This window comes from Accipiter gentilis, chromosome 30 (assembly GCF_929443795.1).
Source record: "Accipiter gentilis chromosome 30, bAccGen1.1, whole genome shotgun sequence".
In the NCBI taxonomy this organism is placed as follows: domain Eukaryota; kingdom Metazoa; phylum Chordata; class Aves; order Accipitriformes; family Accipitridae; genus Astur; species Astur gentilis.
The window spans coordinates 1613517-1628945 of record NC_064909.1 but is presented as its reverse complement, the minus strand read 5'-3'; the positions used below and the strand labels follow the sequence as shown (position 1 = coordinate 1628945).

The following is a 15429-nucleotide window of genomic DNA, read 5'->3' as shown; positions in this document are numbered from 1 at the left end:
TGACAATGAGAACACCGTTCTGTGTTATCACACTTGATCTGCTTGTTAAAGATCCACTATGCGTTAAAAAAAAATCTTCAAATAAATGAACTGCACTTTTTCTCCAAGTGGCCTATATGTCTAGAGAAAAATGAAGATGAGATAGTGTCATGCAGGTGATCTACAATGGCAGTAGGGACAATTCAATTTTAGTGTCCACAGCAATTAGATGCTAGTTTTTGTTGTCCATAAGATGTAGAAGCATGTTCTGGAATTGCAACTGCATTTTTTTGTGTGTGTGTAGATATTCCCCTCTGATACACAACATAGGGTATCCTGGGCCAAATTTTGAGTTACAAATTAAGTGATACAGACATATGAATTGACACTATAGTGAAATTAGAGCTGTATGTATTTCCCCAAAATTAAAGAACACGATGTTCCCACTGCTTTGATGAATATGCCTGTTAACTGTCATTTAACACATGATCCATTTAGGGAATGCAGTAAGATTTTATTGGTTAGTGAATGATTGCTACCCACACCTACCAAATTTTTTGCTAATAAAATTTGAAATCACTGCCAGACATTAAAGGCTAGATTTACTCACATCCTATAGAAAAGGTAATTTTCTGTTTTTGTTGTTTCCTAATTAACATATACAGACATTAGAGTAACAGAAAAACCAGGAACTTTTTAATATGAAGTACATGCATTTGTTTCTAATTAGCAAATTGTGATATTTTTGGATGAATTATTTCCAGCAAGACCTGTAGTATGTACTGGAGAAAAGCATATGTTGTCCAAAAAGTAAGAATGCTTGTAATTAGCTGCAAGACACCAGCAATAGAGTTTGGATTTTTTGCTGTAAGGACCAGAGCTTAATCTGATAAACTCTACTACAAATGGGAGGTGGGATGGGAGACTTAATTGACAGAAAACTGAAGAGTGGGGTGGTGTGGGCAGGAATCTGGAAGGATTCTCAATATGGATCAAAGGCAATATCAGAGGTCTTGTGATTGCAGATGAACAGGAGAAAAAAAAGGAGACCTCTGGAGCAGGCATATGGCTTCAGAGCATGTGGTACACTAAACTGAAAGATGCAGATGTAGCTGATAGCTCTGTACCTGCAACTGATGCACCTCCAAATCCTCATGTCCTGAGGATGCTCTGAGAACATGTCCTGGCTGCCTATTGGCATGAGGTACAAGTGCAAATCTGTTCCCTATGATGTGAAGTTACTGCTTGCACAAAGGATGTGGACAGGAACAGGGACTCTTGGGCACACTTCAGATCATATCATAACCACTTGTGAGCCTCATGCCTTCCTTTATACTTAACAATATTTCCAAATGTTTCAGTGAAGTTATTTGTGAGTGATTGTACCTGCTCTATGCTATTATGTTTCATATAGGATGCTATTTTACAAAAAGTGACAATATTTCTGACAGCTTCAATGCTTAAAAAATTAATTAGGTCTTAAAGTGGTTGGTTTGACCCACTCAAAATGAAACTTTATAACTTAAATTATGCTGATTCTAATCAGCATATTACAGTCCTGGTTCAGTAATATTATTAAGGTCTTTTAAGCTTAGACCAAACCGTATTTTAAAAAAACAAAAACAAACCCCCAAAACCCAAACCCCAAACGTTTTTTTATATCAAAAGCATAACAACACCTTATTTTTGACCATGTAAAGATGATTGGCTGTTAGAAGATCCAGGCTCAGATCCTGTACAGATGGTCTCTGTCGCTTTGTGAAGGAACATAATTTCCCTCTCCCTCAGATTTCTCCTCTTTCTATTCCAGATTCCTTGATTGGATTGTAAAGATAGATTTTGTGATTTAGGTGAGGTTTTACTAAACATGCTCAAACCCATCATCTTCTGTGTTATTTGACTGCCACATGACAGTACAGTGGCTTCTGCATCATGGCAGCTGGTCACATAGTTTTTCAGTGTCAGTGTGTGGGGGTTCAAATTCCACCTGGCCTACAGACTTCCCACATGAACTTCAGAAAAAATTAACTTCTCTGTAACACGGTTCCCATTTTTAATGGAAATAACATATCTTCCTTCTGGCTCTTTTCCCATTTTGTCTATTGAGATTGTACTCTCTGTGTGGCAGAGGCTGGGAATGTGCTTATTAATGGGTATGCTAGACTACTATGAGGTTTCTATGCAATATTATAAACTAACAGAGTTATAGCATATTTCCATCTAGCAAGTTGTAATAGATGAGATTTGAAAACCTTGATCCAGGAATGGGTTTCCGGTTTCCTTTACAAGATGGTAATTTTCATATTATGTATTCATCCCTCACAGGGTTGCCAGTGTAAGATTTATAGTAATAAATTTTAACTGTCTGAAGACTGTTAAGAGAAACTAGTGCCAACAAAAAAGTTGCTACTAAATTTTCTAAAATAAAAATTTTCTTAAGTGCAAAGTAAAAAAAATATATGCTGGTGTGTAACATTTATTAAAGGAAAGATCAACTCCTAATTATTTAGGACAGCTTGCACAACTCATATAGCTACACTTTTTCAATACAGTGCTTGGCCAGGTAACAGTTCAAATGTTTTATATCACAAAAGATCATGAGGTAATCTAGCTTTTTATTTAATAATAATTAGGTCCCATAATGTAAACAGCTGAGAAGGGAAACTGAGAATAGTAGGTGTACCATTTCCTTTTTGGCCAAGGCATATATATTCTAAACTGAATTATTTATTTCCAGCAGTACATTGTAATCATGCACCCTTTTATTTGTGTTTTACTTTTCAAGACATTTCTCAGAAATAAATGTATTGACTCCTCTAAGAACCACGTGCTTTAAGAATCTGTCATTTTAAAGCATGCTTTAGCAAATATTAAGGAAGTTTTTACTTGAATACTATCCATACTTTATTGTTATGATAGAACAAATATGAAGAAGATTTTCAGTAAGTTCCTGTGTCTCAAGAAAGTCTGTGGTTTTTAGTTTATCATGTTCAGTTTCCGTGTTGCTGAGTGGCTGTAAAGATATGTTATGATAAAATTAAATTTATTTGGTCTATCAGGTCCAGCTCCTACAATGACATATAAACACACAGAAATTTAAGTTGAAATTATTTCAATAAAATGAGTGGGTTTGCAGTTAACTGGGTGCATAAGTGTAGTTTTGTTACATCAGAAGTTTAGGTTCCTGAGCAGATTGATTTTGTTCTTTTTGTGTGTCAATCATTAATAGACATGTAAATTTAAAAGTCTTTTCCATTTTTACTATTGTTCCAGGTAATAATTGCCCTTGCAGAGAAAAAACGATCCCATATTCCTTACCGAAACTCTATGATGACCTCAGTGCTAAGAGACAGCTTGGGAGGAAACTGCATGACTACCATGATAGCAACGCTCTCTATAGACAAAAGAAACATAGATGTATGTTATTTCTATCTATTTTCAACAAAAAATGTTTTCAATTCTCTAAAAATCCTGTACTTTTGAGTTTTATTAGACTTTACAATTGAAGTGTGTATGCTTTTATTCTTACCCTTACAAAAAAAAACGTTTTGTTTCCAGGAGGTAATTTTATCAGTGGAAATTGCGGTAAGATGTAGACAAATCCTTTAGGAAATGTAATTTTCTCTAAGTAATCTCAAGTCAAGGAGCTTGCACCTAGTAATGAACTATATATTGTTTCTAAATTTACTGTTTTCCTGATGAATAAATCTTTGAGTAATGAAAATGCATTTCCAAGGAATTTTCCACAGGACATACTGGTAAGATCTATAAGTCGATTATGGATCACACTGAAAGCCTTGGCAGAACTCCTGTAGACTTCTTCGGAGTTGAGATTTCATTGAGTATAGTAGACAACTGTAGAGTTCACAGGGGGAGAGAGGGAACTGGGTGGGGTGACTTGGGATTTTTTGAAATTTTCAAATACTTTTATCTCCCTTCACTGCACTGGAATTATACATAGTGATGTTTTCTTCTCTTTGTCTACCAAAAAGGCTGTAGTCTTTATGAAAGGACTGTAGTGAATGGAGCTACATCTGGCTTAAGTTTTTACCTTCTGAATAGTGTGGCTTTCTCATCCTTTAGGGCCAGCTGGGGACTCATTTGAAATGGAGTTGATCAGGGGATTGACTGGGTCAATAAAATATGTACTATAATTTTACAGTTTTGTCAGTCAGTTGTTAATATGCTAACCTAATTTCCCTTTAATATTGTTGTTTGGGGATATGAAATGATAGATTATTTCTGTAAAGTATACAAAAAATAGAAACTTAGTTTGATGACTTCATTAACAGTCTGTTCTACTTACCTGGTGCAAAGCTAACTGAAGTTTTTCTTTTTTGTCTCTTTCTTTTTTTTTTTGTCTTCCAGGAATCTATAGCAACCTGCAGATTTGCACAGCGAGTTGCTCTTATTAAGAATGAAGCAGTTCTTAATGAAGAAATTGACCCCAGATTGGTGAGAGTTGTATGGGGGCAGAGGGAAAGAGATTGCTTGGTTTAGGGTTGAATAATCAATAGCAGTCAAACAGATGTTGAGGATTTTATACTGAATCATCCCATTAAATTGTTTTTTAGATGCAAGTTCCAATTTTTTCTATAAAGTAACTACTATTTTTATTTTTTGCTTTTGGACATAATTATAATTAAATGGACTTTTATAAAACCTCTAAAAGCTTTCTTAGCTCTTAAGGCATCTGAGGAGCAATGGTCACTTTCATTATCATCTTTGTGCTACTTCTTTTAGGGTGTTAGTTTCTAAATCATAGTCACAGATAACTGGATGTCCCTAAAATGCTTACAAAATCTACTAAGATTGCTAGTCACTTGAAGGCATGCTGCTGTACTGAAAGTTCGTGTATTAAAAAGCTAAGAAACATGCTGATACAGTCCTTCCTTGAGACTGGTCCAAGGAATGTTTTAGCTAGGAAGAACAAACTCTGTAAAGCTACCATTAGGAAAAAAGGAAGACAAGTAAATGAGATGTAGAAAGAGGATTTCCACACTAAAGCATTAGGCTGATGTTCATATCCCAAAGAGCAGCAAAGGAGCTCTGCCGAATGGATTGGGAATTTAGGAAGTGCAAAGAAGGATAGAGGTAATAATCCACATTTGTAAAGCACAAAGCATTGCCACATAAAGAAAACAAATTTCTTCTTTAAATGTGCATAACAAAAATTTTAACACTTCATTATAATAATAACTTATATATAACAATAATTTATATATAATAATAACTAATAAAAAGACTTTTTCTTTTTAGTATTTGGTTAGTCTTTCCTTTGAAAGATTTTGTATGCCTCTAGTTTGTTACATACCAGATTTGTCTGAAGATGTGCTCTGTAATTATAACTACTAGATTAAGAGGCCTTTGTTAGTTTATTTGATGTAATTTTCTGCATTACCTGGAAAATTTATTTCCTTTGTAAATATTAAGTACACCTATTAAGGATTGATTAATTCAACATAGTATTGCAGATAATGATAGTTACTGGATCAGCTGGGTTGCATGCTGTATATCAGAGATGTTTTCTGGTATGGGAAACGCTTGACTGAGGTTACACTGGGCATGCCAAAGCCACATATATGGATATAATGAAGAAGGAACTATGGATGCATTTCAGCATACCCTCTGTCTCTGTGACAGAGACCTCAGATGAAAAATAAGTTAAGATTAAGGTATTTTATTATTCTGTTTATATATAAACAGACAATATTTAAAACATAATTTTTGACAACATAATTATATATTTGAACTGAGTTTTTCACCTCTAAAGAATATAAAAACTGAATTAAATAGTCTAATTTCAATGGTCCTGTATGTTTTTTTAATATACTAATCGCATTATCATTCTTTTTAATGAGCAATATTATTACTGTATTTCTAAATTTCTCATGATTAATTTATAATTACAAGTTTTATGTATTTTTTTCTCATATAACCTTCTGAACTAGCTAGGAAATGCTTTCCCCTTGAATGCTAGACTGCAGAATGCTAGATTATATAACACAAGAAGCATTTGTTGTCTAAAAATTGGGGGAATAGATGGTTGATTATTTCATTCATTGTTATTTGATGTTAATTAACATATTTCAGTTACTGTTAATGATTGTGCTTTTGTTTTCTCTTGTCCTTGAAGTTAAAGGGAATAGGAGATTCTTGTCAGGTTTTCTGGTTTTTTTCTTTTTTTATTACTATATTATTTATCTTTGTTTCCGAACAATTTCTAACAGTAACAGCATCACAAAACAAACAAACAAAAAAAGGCACAAAAAATAAACCCAGTAGGCACTGAACAACTTCTTCATTTCTGTCTGTCTATCCTTTTTTTTTTTTTTTTTTTTTTTCCTATGTAGGCTTTATAGTAGCAACTCATGCAAAAAATTTCTTCCATGGCCACAGAAGCCATGAAAATATTAAGATTGAGGTGGAACACATGCAGGCTCCTGAACATTTACTACATCCTGTGGAGCTATACTCCATGAGTTTGGTATGTCTCACTCTGCAGGGTCATTTAGCAAGTAAAGCAAAAGAGTTAGAAAACCATCCCCTCTTGTGGAAAAGGCAGGGGAACACAGGTACCTAGACTATATATGGCTCTGTGCTCACTGTGGAATTTTTTGTCCATCTTAACTACCTGAAGTATATTACTAGGGTGCAACCTGATTTGCTAGACTTACAATTTTTTTCATAAAATGAAAAAATGCCATTTATTTGCAGGATAAATACTGCAAATCTGTAAATTGAGTGCACGATTTATAAAGGGAGTGCATAATACCTCTTGATAGATCTAAGTTAAGTGTGACTGTTGCATTAACTTTACTCTTCGTAATGAAGACTTGCTGACTGTGTATCTTACTAAGAAGATGAACTTGTAACCATTCTGCTTTTCAAGTGACTCGGCTTTGAACCTCTCTCACTCATGATCAAAGGATTTGGTTTAAACTGAAAACCAAACTACTGGGCCTGAATTAATCTAATCTCCTCTGGCATTCATTTAAAAATAGAAATGAAAATATGTTGCTGTAGATTTTTGTTTGTCTTAATAATACTTGAAAATCAATCTTTTTATCCTTATTCTGAAAACAGTATTTCTGTTGTCAGATTGACGTTAATCATGTTAGCAAATTTGAACAATGAACAGGGATGGTACTATCAGTTCAGCTTTCTGCCATTTTATACTTCAGCCCCAAATTTTATTTTATTGAGTCAGTAATTGGCACAGACTACATTAGAGTGTGGCACCAGAGTGAGGCAACCTAAAATCACGTTAAAATGTTTGGCCTGCAATATTCTTGAAGCACTCTTGCAGCACCTGTAGTTAACAGTTCACCACCTTACTGATTCTTACTTAAAATATTGTAAGTTAGCCTTTCATACTTCATAGCACCAAATGTGTTACCTGTGAGTTTAGGGATAAAGGAAATAACCATGTATGTTTAGAATATTTTGATTTATAAAGTAAAAATACTCATTCAAAGTTTAGGAAGTCATGGTTAAATTTAAACATTAAAAGAAATACAAATGTCTGAAGGAATTTTAACATCCAGTGAAAAGATGTCATCAATTTCAACAATCTTATCTCTAAAAGGTGTGTGCAATCAAGAATGATTAATTCATTTTTCCTTGAAAACATTCTTCTCTTGGAAACTTATTTTGCAAATGGAATCAGAGTACTCATATCCATCTAAAAATATGATTGGACTCCTGATACATTTGAGCCCTTATAAGGTGATGCATCATTAAAATGATCAATCAGAAAGTATCCAAGAACTTGTTCATTCATGTTTTAGACTTAGGGATTTGCATATTGTCCCTGCTTTGTAGAATTTGGCCTTGGGAGGCTAATGATTTGTAAAATATGGTGTTATACAGATACTTTTTCTGAAAGTACAGGCTCCAATAATGAGCTATTAGAATTTTAAAATCTAACACAGTTCTCCAAGTAATTTTCTCAATCGGTACTATTCATTAATGCAATTTAATTCCATTATGTTGATTTATACTATTCATTTGTTGTTAGCAACTGATGCATCCTACAATTATAGTTTGCTATAATTCTAATAAGAGTGGAATATTACATGAAAAAGAAGAAAAGTTAAGATTAAAATATTAAGATATTGTTTTGGCATTCCTGTTTCTAAAGGGAAGGTAAGAGAAAATCACTTTTGGTGTGTATTTGTCCTTTCTCTAACAAAGACATCAGTTCTATTTTAGATGTGTTTTCATTACTAGCATGCAAAACTAATGAATCAGAAAGCTCTTTTTATTCCTATGACAATTTTTTTTTTCTCTTTTGCAAATAATCTTTAATCATCTTTTGGAATTTTTCTGTACAGCCTTGTCTTCTAACACATAGAATTTAATGAGTTTGGAAGACTTTTCTTGTTTTTATAAATGGAAAAGGAAAAAAAGTTCTTGGTATATTTAAGGCATTTAGGCTGTTTTTAAAAAAAGAGACGTTTAAAAAAAAGAGAAAACCCAAGTGTAATATTTCCCTGAACTCAGCCTTCCAATGCAAAAATCATAAACTAGGTATTAATTTGTAGGTGATAATTTGTTTATGCCTTGCTGTTTGTAGATGATTGTCCAGCTGAAAAAGGAGATCCAGGAGTTGAAGGATGAGCTGGCGCTGGTGACTGGCAAGCAAAGAACGTCAGAGCTTTCACAAGAAGAGCTACTTCGGTAATGGCTTACATTGTTTTTGTTTTCTTCTTTTGTGATGGTACTTTTCATCAGTTTCTTTGTTGGTATAAATATTTAAATTCATCTCAGAGTTTTAAACTTCTCTGAGTGAATAATAAAATGAAGTTAGATGCCAGGTTAGAATGGCGGTTTTCCATGAAAAGCTCTATGAGGCTGCTGGCTCTGTTTTTGCAGCCTCAGCTTTGAGGAAGTGAAGTAAAGTAAATGTAAAGGATGGGAATGCTTGCCACATGCCAGGCAAAAAGAAGTGTTGTATAATAGTGTGGAATAGAAAAACAGTATCTCTCAAAACTGGATATACAATCTGAGTAGAATTCAAGAAATTTTCTTTGTGCTAAGAAGTATCCTCCTGCAGTGTTAGTTTGACATAGGCCAAGAGAAATCTTGCATTTCTGATACACAATTAATCAATGTCTTAAAAGCCAAATATTCAAATTTTTTACTGGGCATGCTATTGAAAATGCATGATTAATTCACGTAAGTGTTGTAACATCTTACCGCTTTTTGTAACAGATCAGTACAGCATGTACGAACTTTCTATGTGCAACATAGAAATATTTACTTAGGTCTAAAGGTTTGCAATAACAAAATTCAATTCCCAGTTTTGAAAAGTTAATTGATTCTGTAAGATGGACCTATTTAATGTCTGTGCCTCATCTGTATAAAGAAAGTAGTAACTGCCTAGAGATTTTGTTTCATTAAGATGTTAATGGTTACTACGTTGAAGCTGTGAGAATTTTTAGTCTTATTTTAATTTATTTTGGAACTGGTCCAGAAGAAAACTACCAGTGTGATTTCCCCTGATATCCAGGAGATTCTGGAGACATGAGGACAAGCTCCTACCTTGAACCTTGATTTTCTTATGTAGATTGTTGTCATTATTAATTCTTGGGTTTGATTGTGTTGTTTTGTTGTAATTCAGAATGACATCCGTATCAAGGATGAGAAGCTAGATAGCATTATGTATATATTTCTTTTACACCATTAATCTGAGTAATTTTTACCATTGGCAGTTACCAGTATCATCTTCTAAGCAGAAATATCCCCTCAGGTCCTACTGGGTTAATATTTATCATTCTGCCCAAAAGTATGGGAGTCAAATGCACCAAGGACATTACAGGGTAGCACTGGATGTGACAAAATCAAGCCATAGAAAGAAAATTAAAGAAACAGCAAGAACAGAGAAGTATCTTTCTTTTTTTTTTTACATGCAAAATCAAATGCCCTTATTAGCTAGTTTCTTTTTACCCTGACAGAACTAGTCCTTCAGATGTTGAATAGCTCTTAGTGACTTCTTTCAGATATAATTAAATAATCTATATATTCATTTAAAGATGTACTTTCCTAAAATTATTGTAAAATTCTGTTATATGAATTTTCCACTGTGGTCTTGTTTGCTGTTTAGTTTGTATAGGGAAACTGGGGTTTTGGAAATTATTTGAGTTTTTTAAGCCACACTCATGAATCTTACTTCCCAGGATTTCCTACCTGACTTTTTGTGATGAAAATGTCAGTCTTACAAATGGGAATGGGTTTGCAGTTCACTACAGTTTTTAATGTGAATATGCAAAGGAAAACTAGGAATGTACCATCTGCATATAGCATACATCTGGGGGGCCTTGTTTTGAAATGTGTGACTAGAAAGCGTATCAGTTGTATGTTTTCCTTTTTATCTGTATAGCACAATATATAGTACATTACATCATCAGAAAAGGTTTCTTCTGACATCATAGCAAGGAATTTTGCATCCATTCCTCCAGAAAGAAGCAGGGAGGAGACTGTAATGAGTTTCTACCTGTAATAAGACTCAGAAGATGAAATAACTTTCAAGGACCTCAGCTATATTAGGGCAACTCAAAATTTTAAGTTTCTTAAATTTATCATTTATTTATGTTTACTCAGGCCTATGTAGCACATGTGTTCACTGTTTCAGAAGTTCTTTCTTGGAGCAAATGCTCTGCAATTAAAATATAGAACAAAACTTAAGTACTGCTGACTGAGATAGATACAATACTTTTCCTGGCTATCAATAATAAACAAGGACCTCAAACAATTAAACTCGTCAGTCATAAATGCCATATAAGGCCTTGTTCAATGATCATTATTTTTAATATAGACTTAAAATGGAAAAAAGAATTGGATATACAGAGTTTTTTATGGGTAGCATAGTTTCAAGCAGAGAGTAGCAGGTACTGCTAGAGAATAACTGTCATCTACATGAGTCAGACTGGTTTATTAATACTATATGCTGTAGTTGAATGGAATGTTGAAAGATAAGTCAATCTGTTTTTAAACAGCTCAAGTGGGGGAAAATATAAAATGTCAGGTTTTATGAGTTTCACTTTTTTACGTGTTTTTGCAAGCAGGGTGTTCGCAGGTAAACAACTGATGTGGACTAAACACCCAAATTAAAGTATAATTAAATGATAGTAAAAAAAGCCACTACTTCAGTGTTTTGAGCTCGTGTTCATATGGCAATAATATTTGTGACCATGCTGGTTTACATCTGTCTGAGCCTCCTGTCCATAAATGACCTGAGCATTTATGAAAATCAACAGATAGCATCTACGTGTTCTGTCTCCAGTTAGACTCTATCAGTGTATAACACAGCAAATCTTTATGACAATTCTGTTTATTGAGGCCGGCCATCTGAGTTTGGAGCTACTTGTTATCTGGAGAGTTAGTTCACATTAAAGAATAAATATACAAGTGAGTAGTCGAAACAGAGGTATTGACCTGCATGAGGGCTGATAAAATCATTATTTACTATTATTGGAAAATGTCTATGTTGTAGTTTGCATCTAATTTTTCAGCTATAATGAAAACTAAATAATATTACTTATCAGGAAACATATGGATCAGATTGTTGTGACAGAGAGAAAAGAAAAAGAAACATGGTATAGGTGATAATGCAACATATTATGTTGTACATTATTTGGAGTTGGCACCCAAGAATGGTTCTTAGGGGAGTGGTACTGTAGGGGATTCAAGACAGAACAATTTTTTAATATATTTTTTTTAATTGATGATATTTAATATGCCAGAGAGGAAATTATAATTAGGGTCATTATGGATTTCAAATAGTATTTAGACATTTCTGCTTAGTTTGGATATCTTCTATTTAAACTTAAACTGTATCTTGACATGTATATGTATGTGTGTGTGTATATATATATATATATAAAAAATAATCCAAGTTTACACAGTTCTTTTCAAAATTCTTAAAATTTCAAGGCTTACTGTAATTAATTTTATTACAAATAAGTTAATTAACTAGTAAGGAGAAGTGGTACTAAATATAGTCTCAGCAAAAATGGATGTGTTTTAATTCTTATTCTGATTCATCATACATATTTCAAGGGAGATCAGAGCAAAATTAATCTACTGAAAGCATTCTGTGCCAATATTCTTATTTATTCTTTGATTCTGAACACACATAATCAAAGTACAAAACATGTCAATGAAAAACTCCGTGCACTAAGTACATATTTATTTTGTTGTCTCTGCACAAGTCTTTATCTTAAGCACTTTTCAGTAGAAGATGGTTGCCAAAATGAAATTGGGTCCAGTGGTACATGTGTAGATCTAATAATATTTTTTTAGTCTAATAAAGAGGTTTTGGTAATGCATAGGTTTTTGGTCTCTATCTATGTTACAGGAAATAAGTGTTAGTGATTGCCCTGGAAATAAGTATTAATATTATGTTAAAATAGTATTTTGTATGTTTCCTGACTTACTAAGTCAAGAAATGCCAAACGTTTCTTACAATAATGAGCTTCATTTCACTTGTTTACTTTCAGGGCATTCCAAGTGAAATCTGTGGGCTAGTCTATGCAGTTAAAATTGCTAGATGATTGAAATTAGTATGTGAATAAACTGAAGTTCATTCTTCATTGTTTTTTCTCACTTAAATCAACAAAGTGTTTTCAGGGATTATTTTTATTATTATTATTATTCATTTAATGGAAGGAAAAAAAATCTGTCAAATAAGCTTTCCTCATAACCACTACAATGTCACATTGTCATTCACTAAGTTTAAAACAAATTAGAAAACAAATGCTCTTGACTTTTCTTGTGAATACTAAATTATAATACAAAACAACTTATCAGTCCTGTGAATAAAGCTACAGCTGTTTGGAATTCTTACTTCAGAATTCTGTGTTAAATGGTAAGCATTTACATTATTATGCCATTTTTTTAAATTATTTTATCCTCATAAATGTTAAACATACATGCATTCTGCTGCTCTCATTTTGTTTATTTAAAAAGCACAGCATAAAAAAATACAGCTAGACTATACAAGTGGTTCAGAATGTAGTACATAAAATGCTTCCAAAACCTGAATTGCTTGCTTTGGATCTTACCATCTACTTCCTCGGCTGTAAAAGGCTGACCTCTAAATATTTCTTTGAGCTAGAGAATTAGTTTCTTGTTTAGGGGAAAAAAAGAAAAGGAACACTTTAGACTATTAAAAAAAAACAAAAAAAAAAACCCAGAAAATAACATCATACATCCCAAATAGAAGGAAATTGTACTCTCGCAGGCTTCTGTATTATGCTTTAGAATAGAATTAAATAGCTTCTTTTTTTTTTTCTCTTTTTTTTTTTTTTTTTTGTGAGAAGCATGCCAGAGGTAAAAAGGAGAGTCCTTTTTGTTTGACTCATTTGGGGTATTTTTTTTCAGTTGTTATAAATGAGCTCACTAGCAATTTACAATGTGTGCCCAGAAAGTCAGGATTTCAAATCAAGGTCCTGTGTGCCAGAGCACCCGCGCTTCCAGAGCTTTTGCCAGTTGGAATTCTCTAAGAGCAGGACCGGAAGTACTGGATTAGCACTTTATTAATAACTTTACCTTATTTCTTTCAGATACATATATTATTACAGACGCTTCTATTTTTTACCTCAACAGTCATATATTGTTCATCTTGCTGAAGTCCTGGATTTCTCATTACTTCTTTCTGTCTTTCATTTTTCTGTTTCAGCATTGTGACATCTGTATGCTATCATGGTATTAACAGTATTGCACTGTTGTATGATACAGAGTTTTAACAGTTACTCATACTTAAGCTGTTGAACAAATGGTTTCATTTACAAAGCAGAGCAAATGTTCTTATTTGCTGATGTCAGTGTTCAATTTCAGTTGCAAGGTGGAAGAAATAGAAGCAGATTACCTTGCCTTATGTCAACACAGCTTTGCAGGCAGTGGATTTTTGTAGAAGTTAGCAGACTGACATAAACCGTGTAGGCAATTTTCAGGAGAAAAGAAGCTACCTTAACTATAAAGTAGTCTTAAAATGTTTCACATTAACTTCTAGATTAGATGCCTGATTTAGAATGCTATTAAATCAATGTTTTTCTCTAGAGGGCATTTTTCTCTTGCATGTTATAAAATCTTTAGTTACAGCACAGGAATCTTAGATTCCTAATGCAGGTACCTAAGCTGGATGCTTGAAGTGTAAATACTTTTCTTTGATCTTGCTATTTTGTTCCAAGGTCACTGAAAGTAGAAAAAAAAATCTTGTATTATTTAAACTGATTACATTTTACATTGAAACTATTGAGACATAATTTAAAGTTCTTTCAAAGTTTAGCAACTTTGTTTTACTGGGGCGGGGGGCGGTGGGGGAAGGAGACTACATACTATGTCCTGTTTAGAAGTTTCAAAAAATCTTGGAGCCAATTTCCAAATATATATGTTCAAAATTCTCTGATCATAGCAGGTTTTTGAATCTCACTGAAATTGATTGAATGCTTGGGCAGCTGAGTTGTCTCTGAAAGTACCACTAAATACCTGCTTGCATCTTTTGACACTTTTAATACTTTTTGAAAATCTCTTTCTTCTGAGCTTTTACATCTAATTAATAACCTGTAAGTGACACTTTACACAATTTTTTTCAAAACTACCTCTGTTTTCTATACTGTAAGAATGTCTTAGTGTTCATCCATATGAGTCCTTTTGACTTCCTTGTGTAGTTTTTATGCTTGTCCTATGTTCTTTCTTTTTATTTCAAGGTCTTGCTACCTTTTCCTTAGAGATATTTATATTTTTCAGATTTTGATAAACTGAAGCTTAGTTTTCTATTGCTACTTTTAGTTATACTCTATTGATTAGAATATGACTACTGTTATGGCCACAAATATTAGCTGACAGTGAGTAGCAGTTCTTTATGCATGTGCTTTTGGTTTGTTATTATATAGTGCTGTCAGTGAAGGAAATCATCACTCAGCAGGCTACTTTGACATGTTTCTTCTCTGCAAAAAATTTGCATGTGTAGTATTAGTGTAGGCATTCTTTTCCCTGTATAAGCCAGTCTTGGTCTTTTTATAGTCCCTGCCAAATCCCCTTGCCTTACTGATACAAAGATTTAAATCTGTGTGCATTTTATCATTGGCATGAATGACTTTCAACTGTGTAGAAACTCTTTACATCTGTTTGCCACATTGTAGACATCTAATTCAGAAGAATCTCCTCACATAGGGGAGGTAGCAAAAATGGCTTTGTCCATATGTCTAATAAAAAAAGGGAGGTTTATATCTGTAATAGGAGATATATGCTTCTCTACTGTGTAGTGCAAGTGTTTAATGTTAATCATTCACTTGTGTGTGTGATACTGTTTGTTTGAGTGCTTTACAAAATCAGAAGCCAGATTTTCAAAAATTTTACCGTCAAATAAATGAACTTGGTACAACTGAAAAAAAATATCCAATTGATCCATGCCAGCTTGAATTTAGGTAATCTCTTTGGATG

The 15429-nt window shown here is 33.3% G+C and overlaps 1 protein-coding gene across 1 annotated transcript in view; it reads left to right on the top strand.

Moving 5' to 3' along the window:
• The window catches only part of KIF6 (kinesin family member 6), a 187566-nt gene that overhangs the window by 47247 nt on the left and 124890 nt on the right, over positions 1 to 15429 (top strand). The window contains exons 8-10 of the mRNA XM_049833729.1: positions 3253 to 3396; positions 4348 to 4434; positions 8558 to 8661. Coding sequence (XP_049689686.1) covers positions 3253 to 3396; positions 4348 to 4434; positions 8558 to 8661 — 335 coding nt within the window. The remainder of the gene's footprint in view (positions 1 to 3252; positions 3397 to 4347; positions 4435 to 8557; positions 8662 to 15429) is intronic.